Raw genomic sequence first — 11,517 nt, forward strand, 5'->3', positions numbered from 1 at the left:
GAAGAAGGGTCCCGACCCGAAACGTCAGCTTTCCTGCTTCTCCGATGCTGCTTGGCCAGCTGTGTTCCTCCAGCTCCACACGGTGTTACCTCAGACTCCAGCATCGGCAGTTCTTACTATCTCTGTGTGATAACAAGGCCTGGTGTGTGGGGTAGGAGTTTAGGACATGGGAGCGTTCAGGCCCTAAAATTATTGAACTCGATACTGATATTGAATGTTGTGTTATCACATAGTCTGCCATTGCACACTACCCATTGTTAGCCAATAACAGTCTCCATTAACAGCTTTTCACCCTCCTAGCCAGATTGTTATCTCCTCCTTTGTCGGTTCAACTCCTCTTCTCTCTCTTTGGGCTCTATCCCCACCTATCATTTACTCCTTACCCCCTCCCTTCACCATACGTTCTGCATAGAAACCAATATTTTCTGAGCTACTATCAGTTTTGAGGAAGAGTCACCGGACCCAAAGCGTCAACTCTGATTTCTCTTCACAGAGGCTGCCGGACCTGCTGAGCTTTTCCAGCAATTTCTGTTCATGTTTCTGATTTACAGCTCCTGCAGTTCTTTTGGTTTTTAGATGTCAATGAATTCCATATCACACCAAGTTTAGCTTGACCTTGTCCCCTGAATTTTCTGGCTTACCTGGTGACTACCAGCCCCAAACCCAGTGCATCCTTGTGTTGAAATCCTTCCTTGGTCTTGACATTGCCAAGATCTGTAAGATCTTCCAGACCCCGCATACAGTGTTCTCTGGTCTGGCCTCTTGTCCATCTCCCTGCCATCTACCTCACCATTCTCTCTATCCTTCCATCCTGTTTTAAGATTCTCCTTGACAACCACTTCTTTTACTGAGATTTAGTCACCTTGAACACCTCTTTCTTGGTGGGACACTTGCCTGTGGCCGTTTTTCTATATTGAAGACACATTGTAAATGCAAGTGGAACATAGGCATGCATTTATTACATGCCTTGCAAGTAGTCTATGCAGGAAAAGAGCATTTCTTTTCTCATTTCTCTGTGCCCACACTGGCGGGTGTAACTCCTCTTCGTTGATTCAGTCAGAATGTTTTCTAAAGAAAGCTTGGTCTGTATGTGACTATGGTCATACTTGAAGTAAATAACGATTTCCTTAGCTTCTCAAGTGTATCATTGAGAAGATAAAAAATAAATTTACTGCACATAGTAGCATGTGTGCAATATTTAAACAAATATAGGCAAAATTTAAGCTGTCAATACAATACAATTTAACTGCACAAACCACCATGCATGCAATGTTTAAATTGTAAATCAAATACAGCGTTATTGCATCATATATGCAGCAATTGTTAAGCATTAAATGAAGTAATTCAGTTACAGTGTATTTTAAATCAATAGTTTTCTTTATCAAGTTGTAGGGGTCAATGGGTCATTTTTAAATTACACATTTAAGGTTTGTGTTATGCCTGCTATCTATCTAATTCCACAGTGCAAAGGATCATATGCAGAGCTAAATGAATATCCATCAGTCTATTTAAATATATTGATGTTGGTGTGTAAGAACTTTGCCAGCCATGTTTGTGGGTTGGTATTAAATATTTCAATTTCCTACAAACATTATCTGATTATGACAGATCGGTTAATAATAAACACCACTGTGGTACGCACTTAAACATTATGAAAAGGAGACAAGAAAGCAAAGATTTTTGTCATGCACTTCTCAGGAGTATGATGCGAAAAACAGACTTGAAAATGGGGACACCAATTTATATAGTATGAGAAAAGGATGTTGTTTGGTTAGGTCATTGTTGGATGAAGGTGTACCAGGAACAGTTACTCATTAATCTTGACTCTCAAACCAGGCAGGTAGACTCCGATAGGTCAGGGTGATACCATGGGAATGTAGCTGAGATTGGCTGTCTCCATGACCCTTTTTCCCCAGTGACCAAGGCGCAATGTATGTACAAGTTAATTTGCCTGCAGTAAACAGGGTCAGTGTGTGAGTATATGAAGCTTCTCACATGCACAAATGCATTGCAATTGCATGTTTGACTCATATTCTTAAATTATTTTCCGGCACAATTCTGAGCACAATCTGGATTATTTAATTAATGTCCAATAGCATAATCACTACTAATATTGGCCATACAGTGCTGAGGTTTAAAGCACGACCAGTATGCTATCCGCTGCAAATGATCAACAATGTGTTGTTTGATACAGTCCACAGTCCTTGCTCATTACACATCTGGCATCACACTCGCACTGACGTTCATTATCATGGGTTCTGAGGAAGGGTCACTGGACCCGAAACGTTAACTCTGCTTTTGCCTTCATAAATGCTGCCAGACCTGCTGAGCCTTTCCAGCAAAGTTATTTTTGTTCATTATCACATTATTCATTTATGTAGAAAAACGGAGCCAGAGAGACTGCTAACCTCTGTTACATGCCCATGGTATCACCCTAACCAACAGGGTTTACCTGCCAGGTCTGATAACTAAGATTGACAGTTAATAATTCCTGCTTCATCCAAGCATATCACTGGATATGCAAGTGCATCTCCATCCAATAATAGCCCAGCTAACCAGCATCATCTTCTCACCGTGTAAGTACTTGTGTTTCTTTTCTCAAGGCTGCTTTTTGAGATGAGTGCAAGATAAAAAACCTCTTCACTTCTTGTCTCCTTTCAACAATGTTTAAGCACAATGGTCTCAGAATAATTTATTTATTATTTTACAGGATGAGGGGGCTGCTGGCAACTCCAGAATTTGTTACTCATGCCTACCTATCCCTGAACTGAACGGTTTTGGTAGTAGTTAAGAGTTAACCACATTGCTGTGGGTTTGGAATCACACACAGACCAGATAAGAATGCCAGATTTCCTTCCCTTATGGACATGAGCAAGCCAGAAGGGTTTTCACAGAAACTCAATAACATTTTGTCATTCTAGGTTTTACTAATTCAATTTAAATTCCACCAGCTGTTGCGGTATTTGAACTGGTGTCCGCAAGATATTAGCTTGGGCTTATGGATTACAAGTCCACTGATATCACCATCACTCCACTATGTTCCCCTTCCTCTTTTGGACCCAATAGAAAAGAAGGAGTATTAGAGAACATGGTGAGGGGTTTTTATAACCGAATGAATCTACAAATTTACAACACAGCCAAAATGGGCATTTCAAATGTATTTCGAGAACTCAATCCCTGGTGATTAACTAGGAATGTTTTGCAATGAGATCTCCATTTCGAAGGGAAATACAACTGTTTGAATAAAAGAAATGCACGCTCACTTCCAAATCGGAATTTTCGTTCATAAATTGCTGTTATCCCACCTCAACTATGGATTAGAGCAGAGGGTCCTGAGAAGGGAACGATAACTTTAAAAGAGCACAGTAACGTAAAAAGTGGAGCATCTGATTTGCTACTCATATCTAGGCAGTTTCCAAAAGCCATGGAAGGTTCAGTGTTTCTCCCATTTTGTGACAATTAGAACAAACTTATGAGAAGTCACATGTGAAATGTACAGCTGGAAAGCAAAGCCTTTGAATGATGTATTGCTCATCTAGCTTACTGAAAGCATTGACATTTCTATCGTAACACTTACCTGAAGATAATGGTAAGCCCTTTCTTGTGCCTTGTCCTGAAGCATTAAAGGTTTATCTTGGCCCAGACCTGAGCTAGGATAGGCCTCTCTGGCCTGGTTTACCGTCATGGTGGACCACATGCTTCTTTTCATGTGTTGTGAATCAGTCAACATTGGCATAGCCGCACAGGCCGAACATTTCCCTTCGCTGCTACTTTTTAAACTCTTGAGGGTCAGATCTCTGCAGGCACTTTCGATGGGTTCTGTACAGTATTGGCTGGCCTGTTCCATAGAGTGCCTACTGGCCCCAGTGGCCATCATATAACTACTGTCACTGTCGAGGTTGTCGTCTGAGCTCCACCATCCTGTGATCTTGGCTCTGTGCTTAGATTCAGATTTGCGCTCCTTGCTTTTGCTCCTCTTCGTTGACCTAGATTGGTGGTGGTGCTGGTGGTGGTGCTGATGGTGATGATGGCTTTCCCCACCTCTTCCCTCCATCTTTGTACCATTCACATTTCCCTTTGAAGGGGCTTCCAGGGAGTGAGACTTGGCAAAAAGCTTCTGCACAGAGTGCACCAGGTGCCGTATCCTGCTGGGACTCTCACTCCGCTGCTCAGCCGAACTTGCCCGTTGGTACTGAAGTGTGTGGAACCCATCGTGATGGAGAGGCAACTGCTTCTCAAACTGGTCCAGCAGGTTGGCAGGTAGTCGATTGATCTTGCTGGAAGTGTGGGTGGCAGCCATGCAGTCATCGCAAGACTCATACTGCGGGTTATGGTGCATCCTGGGGAATGTACTGCTGGAGGACATCTGCTCAGTCATGCTCATCGATACTGCAGGACATTCGGACGGCATGGTACTCCTGGACATGCAGTAGTGATGGTCCATCGAACAGGAATCTGTCGGACTAAGCATGTAAGATTGCCTAGGGTCTTGACTGTGATGTAAATAATCATGGGAAGGGTCACAATCCTCAGGCATACAGTGGCAAGTGTGCCCAGACGAGTGCTGTGACTGGCTACGACTTCCATTATGTCCCTTCATTGTGTTAAAACAGTCCAGAGTCCATCTTTACTCTTCAGGATAGTGTTGATGAGCTGGCCCTGTCATCTGTAAAATGCAAACCAAAAACAGAGTTGAAGTTTTCTTTAAATTAAGAATGTAGATTTTCAGAGTCTTCAGAGCAAAAATATCAGTGTAAAACCAACAAGAATACATCAAAATGTTTGACTGTGATCATTTTTGAGATTTAACGCAAACATCTAGAAATGGGGTACAAGAGTCCAAATTTAGTGAGCAGTCTTGCTGGGACACCTCCATACATCAAGCAGACATCAAACATAAAACCTCAGGGGGTCCCAAATGTCTTATTTGACATTTCTGGTAATGGTCTGTAGTGCATGGAGCCTCTGATTGTTGTTATGTGAACACTGATGCAGAAGGTGGATGCTGTGGTCAGAATTTTCTCCACCCACTGGAACAAGTGGACAGAGCTTTGATGTGGTGTATTCTTAGATGGAGAGCATCTCTTGCAATGCAATACCCTTTGAGAAATGCAACAAACTGTCAGCTTGGGTTATACTGCAGTTCAAATCCATAACCTACTCCATCAGGGATACAAGGCAGGTCTTTTGAGTCAGGTTGCAATTTGGTAATTTGTGCAGTGTCATGAAAGATATCTGCTTAGAGACACAGCATTTATTTTTGTTGTCTGGACGGTCCTCTCTTAGGGTGGAAGCCCATATTTTATATGAACCTGCTTGATATTTATTCTGTTGAAAGCAGTGCCCTGCGATTTTCATCCAAGCAATGAAGACCGTAATCCACCCACAATATCAACTTTGCAGAAATACGTATCATTGCATTTATTAAAATCCTCATCTTTCAGGATTGAAAAGGTTGTGTTCCAAATCAGATCTGACAATCGCAAGTATTTCACTGCAGAAAACCACTCCACTAATACATTAATGATATGCCTAAGCTTGTTTCAGCTTGTGAAAGTGGAGAAAGGGTTAATAAATTTAATTCCCACAGAATAGCAAATTTAACAGTCTATTACCGGCGCATAATTAATAATAAAGGGGATGCCATTTAGGACTGAGATGAGGAGAAATTTTTTTTGCACAGAGGGTGGTGAATCTTTGGAATGCATAACTCAGAGGGCTGTGGAATCTCAGTTTTTTGTGAATATTTAAAGTAGAGATCGATAATTTATCAATGGCATAAAAGTTTATGGTGATAATATGGGTAAAAGGCACTGAAGTATTCAATTTGTCATGATTGTATGAAATGAATCAGCAGGTGTGATGGGCTGAATGGCTTACTCCTGTTTCCATGTTTTTAAATCTGGCTTGATAGATCTTTTATTTTAATTTAATAAGTTGGTCTTTCACTAAACCACAATCATCAAATGCCGAAGATTTGGTTTTAACAATAAAACACAAGTTTATCAATCAAAAGTCAGGTAAAATAGAATGAACGATCTGTTTATATACAACATAAATTTGAAAGATTTTAAAATACACACTAAAAGTACATCTGATCTATCTTAACAACATCATGTTACACTACTCAAACACTAGAGACAGTTTCTCTGTAACATTTACAGGTTTAAGTTAGTTTTTTTTCTTTCAATTCCTGGTCTTGACAGTTCGGTAGCCTTTTCCTTGAATAGTCACTGTAACTAAGCTTAGACTTTCTCAACTTTAAACTATCCCTTCAGGGTTCTAACTGAGTACTTCTGATTTGGAACTCTGTAACTGAAATCTTTACACTGAGCTACCTATTTCCCAACAGTTCCAAGCTGTTTCACACAACTAATATAGACCAGTGCCTTTGCATACTAACACAAATCTTTCCAAACAATATGGATCCCCCCAATACGAAGAAAAATCCTGATTCTTTAAATGACAGCAAACTAATGCTTCACAATGCTAAGTCTGTATGCTTGCAAAACTCTCTGCATATTTGTAAAAATGCAAATAAATTCTGATTATCACCCCAAGGTGTGTCTCTTTCTCATACTGGATTTTTGAAGAATCATGGCTCTTGAAAACCTACGGAGTTAATTATTAAACTACTTCATACACATAAACCAAAACCCACATACCACTAGTTCAAAATACAAACTAATGAAATAAAAATATATAAAAATCACACACCTTACATCACCCAAGGAACACAAGCTATAAGTAACAATAATATCCCATTAATAGCTTCAAAAATAAAATTATTCTATGAGGATTGCTGGAGTTATCTCATGCTATGGGATATAAAAGAAAAATTGCATGATCCGAGGACTGCAACACTTCCAAATATCCAATATAAGTACTGTAACTTGGATAGGAAGTCAAATCTTCTACTTCTTGCTGACCTTTAAGGAAATTGCACTCCAGACATGAGGATTTTCCTTATTGTGTTGCCATTACACTGTCAAATAAATTTCAGAGGATAATTTTGATATGTTTGGATTTGACAACACAACAGTACTTCACACTTTGTTATTGAATAATAGAATGTAGAAATACTTCATGTTGAATTTGCGCCCTCCACCCTGTTATTGAGGACAGCACCAGTTAAAAGGTAAGTACTTCCCAAGGCACAGACAAAAAATTCAGACCACAGTGTAGTACTTTCAATCTTCACTTCCACTATCACCTTTTCTTTTCATCTCCCACTTTACTTTGCATCCTTACAATCCCGTTGATCACTCCTCCAACATAAGCATTCCTCAAGAATGGGACTGACAATTGGAGAGAGAAGTTATTGCACTTTATCATTCTACCTATGAGCATGCAGGCCAAGTTATATCAAATGTGTCAATGCCTTTGGTAAAGTACTGTGAGAAGTTGGCAAGAGCACAATAATCACTCAAGTATGATCCAAGTGTCACTTCTTTGACTTTTTGCCTTTGACATCCAGTCCCTCTCCAGGGTGCAAACACAAAATCTAAATTAACATATGAATGCCATACCAACAAAGTGCCGGTATGGCATTGATATGTCAATTTAGATTTTGTGTTTGCATCTTTTGTAGATGCTGGCTTTTCAACCAGTTGCAAAAATAAATCTTCAAGTGAATGTGAAAAAAATCCATGGTATTATATCAAAGAGCAAGTGGTTCTCTCTTATGTTGTTGCCAATACTTATCTTTCAGCCAACATCACTGAAACAAATCAGCTGGTGGTGTTTGTGGAACCTTGCTATGTAGAAATTGGCTTCTTGCCTATCCCAGATTACAGTTGTGCCTCCACTTCAAAGTTAATTAATCGGCTGTGAAGCACTTAGGGACATCATGAGATACAAGTCTTTTTTTTAAATCTAATGATATAGTCAAAAGTAACTTCTCCTCCTCCAGGCATTTTAAGGGCTTGATTTTATTCCAAGCTCAGTTTTGCTGTGCATTCAGCATTTTATGAAATGCAATAATTGCTATAGTGAACAATGCACAAAAACCTGACAAGGTGATCTTAGAAGTTACTTTTTTTTAAATATATATCAGGAAATGTATGTATCCAGCAGATTTTGTAAGATACAATGTGGTTAAACAAGGATAGTTTGTGTTTGGATCAGGATTTCTAAATGCGACATATTGAGATGACAAGTCTGCAATATGCATTTTCATTGTTTCATGACGTATATACTAACAAAAATATCTTACATCAAAACTGCTATAAGTCCAGAATTCTTGAGCTACATTTTTTCAATCTTCCCCAATTTGTATTAGCTCCTTCTCTTTATTTTATAAAATGATCTAGCTGATAAAGATGCTGTCTACGTACACTATGAAGAGTCTGATGAAAGATGTGCAAAATATATTATTGTTATGTAACTAAAGTGCTAAGAAAAAGTAAGTGGAGATGGGTTAGTGCCAAGAAGGGTCTTTGTTTTAAAAGTCAGAAAGTAATTCTGGAACAGTGACAGAAATGACCTTGTTCTAAGAGGACATGTTAATATGATCAAGGATTGGAAAATGTTTGGAAAAAAAGGAATAAAATATCTTTACGTATTGGTTTATGACAGCAGAGTAAAACATTAAGTTTTCTTTACAGTTCAATTGAAAACAAAACACCAAAATCTTTGTTGAAAAGAATCAAGAGTGAAGTTCAGAAGCAAGATTTTATTTTCTCTTCCGGTAGGTTTTAGGTCAGTTCAGAGGAATCCAGCACTACAATAACATTACGCTTTTTGCCTAGTTTGTTCAGTTTCTAAGCCAGAAGAGTTTAAGACAAAAACCCTCAATCGTTTGAACTGAAATAGTTTAGGCCATCAGAAGTGTGAAGTTTAATGCTGTTAGACCTGGAGCAAATGTAAAATTGTCTCTACTGTTAAGATAGAGAAACTAAAAGGAGTCTGTTAAGTACAAACCTGGAGATGAGATCAGTGGATAATTTCTCTGGATTTGAATCTCTGTTATATATAGTGTTGTGAAATGAGGTGAAATTGTGCTTAGTGTTTGTATTAAGATATTTCAAACTGTTTTACATATGTGTAGATAAGTTGGTTCATCTGTTTTCTTTCTTTTTTGTAATATACTTATGTTCTATTGTTAAAGGACATCTGCAGCCTTGTGAATTTGTTTCAGTATCTAAGCACCATGCTAACTAACTAAAGAAAAAGAATCTTAAATATGTAACCTTTCAGGCCGGCTTTCATTCAGGGATCTGACTTGTCTAGTAGAACTATCAGCTCAGATCATAACAAGAGTATGACTGAAATTTGATTTTATCCAATTCGTTCAGGACAGAAGAGAGACATTGGCGATGTACAATAAAAACAAATTTCTTCCAAGTGAAATATGTGCTTTAAAAAAAATGATGCCTTAATGAACAAAAGCAGCAGCTGCTGGTATGCTTGAACATGGGGAGGCATTGTGTCACAGTGGTTAGCACTGCTGCTTCACAGCAGTGGGGACTCGAGTTCGATTCCACCTTTTAGTAAATGCCTGTATGGAGTTTGCACATTTTCCATGTGTCTGCGAGGGTTTCTTCTGAGTGCTCCGATTTCCTCCCTTAGGCCAAAGTTGTACAGATGGATTGGGTGTACTAAACCGCCCATTGTGTCCAGGGATGTCCACGTTAGGTGAATTAGCCATAGGAAATGCAGGGTTACAAGGGTGGGTTGGGTATAGGTGGGATGCTCTTCTGAAGTTCGGTATGGACTCGATAGGCAGAATGGCCTTCTGCCAAACTGTAGGTATTCTTAGATTCTAATACAGATCCAGAAAGGACTGGTTCAAACTCCAATCCTTGATGTTTGCTGAATTGCATTCAGTGTCCATTGATGTTGATGGGTAAAATCAATAAGGATGTATTTTGCTGCATTTTCTCCAATAGAGACTCCTTGAAGGCAGGTGTACCCATGTAGAGAAGGATAAGCATCGGTCTCCATCATAATGGCCCTTTGGCCAAACAGTCCCAACGAATGCATAAAACACAATATCATTCACAGCCTCTTATACTAATATCGCTTGCGTCCCTATGCAGCAAGATCTGGACAACATCTATGCTTGGTCTGATAAATGGCAGGTAACATTCATCCCACATGATTATCAGGCAATGTACTCTCTGGCAAGAGAGAACCTAACCTCTCCCAAAGCTTGTTAACTATTGTCAAGGCACAAATCAGGAGTGTGATGAAATACTAAATAAAAACTGAAAGAATTGCAGACGCTGCAAATCAGAAACAAAAACAGAAATTGCTGTAAAAGTTCAGTAGGTCTGGCAGCATCTGTGGATAGAAATCAGAGTTAATGTTTTGGGTTGAGTGACTCTTCCTCAGAACTAATGGTAGCTAGAAAAGTGTCAGTTTATATGCAGAACCAGGACACCCTGGATCACTCTTCCTTCACTCCCAATACCCTCCCACAGCCTCATGGCACCTTCCTCTGCAACAGCAGAAAGTGAAACACCTGTCTGTTTACTTCCTCCCTCAGTATCCAAGGCCCCAAACATACCTTCCAGGTGAAACAGTGCTTTTACCTGCACTTCACACAATCTAGTCTGCTACATTCGCTGCTCACAATGTGGTCTCCTCTACATTGGGGAACAGAAACGTAGACTGGGTGACCATCTTGCAGACCTGAGGAAGGGTCACTGGACCCTAAACGTTAACTCTGTTTTCTCCTTCACAGATGCTGCCAGACCTGCTGAGCTTTTCCAGCAACTTTGTTTTTGTTCCTGATTTACAGCATCCGCAGTTCTTTTGGTTTTTGCAGACCATCTATGTTCTGTCTGCAAAAAAGACCCTGAGCTTCCTGTTTCCTGTCACTTCAACACACCACCCTGTTCCCTGGCCAACATCACTGCCTCAGGCTTGCTGCAGTGCTCCAGCGAAGCTCAGCGCAAGCTGGAAGAACAACACCTCATTGCCACTTGGAGACTCTGCAGCCTTTTGGGCTCAATATTGAGTTCAACAACTTTAGGCCTTGAGCTCTCCCATGTCTTAACCGAGCCTCCATACACCAGGCCTCATTATCACAAAGTCTGCTATTACATAATACCCATTTTTAGCCATTAACAGTCCCTATTAATAGCTATTCACCTTCCTAGCCAGATCGATATCCACTCCTTTGTCTGTCCAACTGTTCTTCTCTCCCTTTGAGCTCAATCCCCACATTTCATTTACTCATTACCTCCTCCCCCACTTTATCTGCTGCATAAAAACCAACATTTTCCCAGCTACAATCAGTTCTGAGGAAGGATCCAACCCAACCCAAAACATTAACTCTGCTTTTTCTCCACAGATGCTGCCAGACCTGCTGAGCTTTTCCAGCAGTTTCTATGATGAGTTACTCTCTGTCTGTATTGACGGGTGTGGTTCCAATTGCACCCTGAAAGGTCAACATCATTGAAAACATAGCAGCCCATTGATTTACATCCTATCCACTATCATCACATACAGGCAGCAATATGTACAATGCATTGGAGCAACTCCATGGCTCTTTCCATAACACCTTCCAAA

The 11,517-nt window shown here is 40.0% G+C and overlaps 1 protein-coding gene across 1 annotated transcript in view; it reads right to left on the minus strand.

Annotated features, from left to right (window-relative positions):
* Positions 1 to 4,615, minus strand: part of LOC109927146 (disks large-associated protein 2) — a 127,658-nt gene extending 123,043 nt beyond the window's left edge. The window contains exon 1 of the mRNA XM_048612953.1: positions 3,578 to 4,615. Within this exon, the coding sequence (XP_048468910.1) occupies positions 3,578 to 4,600 (1,023 nt within the window). The 5' untranslated portion in view covers positions 4,601 to 4,615. The remainder of the gene's footprint in view (positions 1 to 3,577) is intronic.
* Between the last annotated feature and the right edge of the window lie 6,902 nt (positions 4,616 to 11,517).

This window comes from Rhincodon typus, chromosome 27 (genome assembly GCF_021869965.1).
Source record: "Rhincodon typus isolate 14 chromosome 27, sRhiTyp1.1, whole genome shotgun sequence".
Classification (NCBI taxonomy): Eukaryota; Metazoa; Chordata; class Chondrichthyes; order Orectolobiformes; family Rhincodontidae; genus Rhincodon; species Rhincodon typus.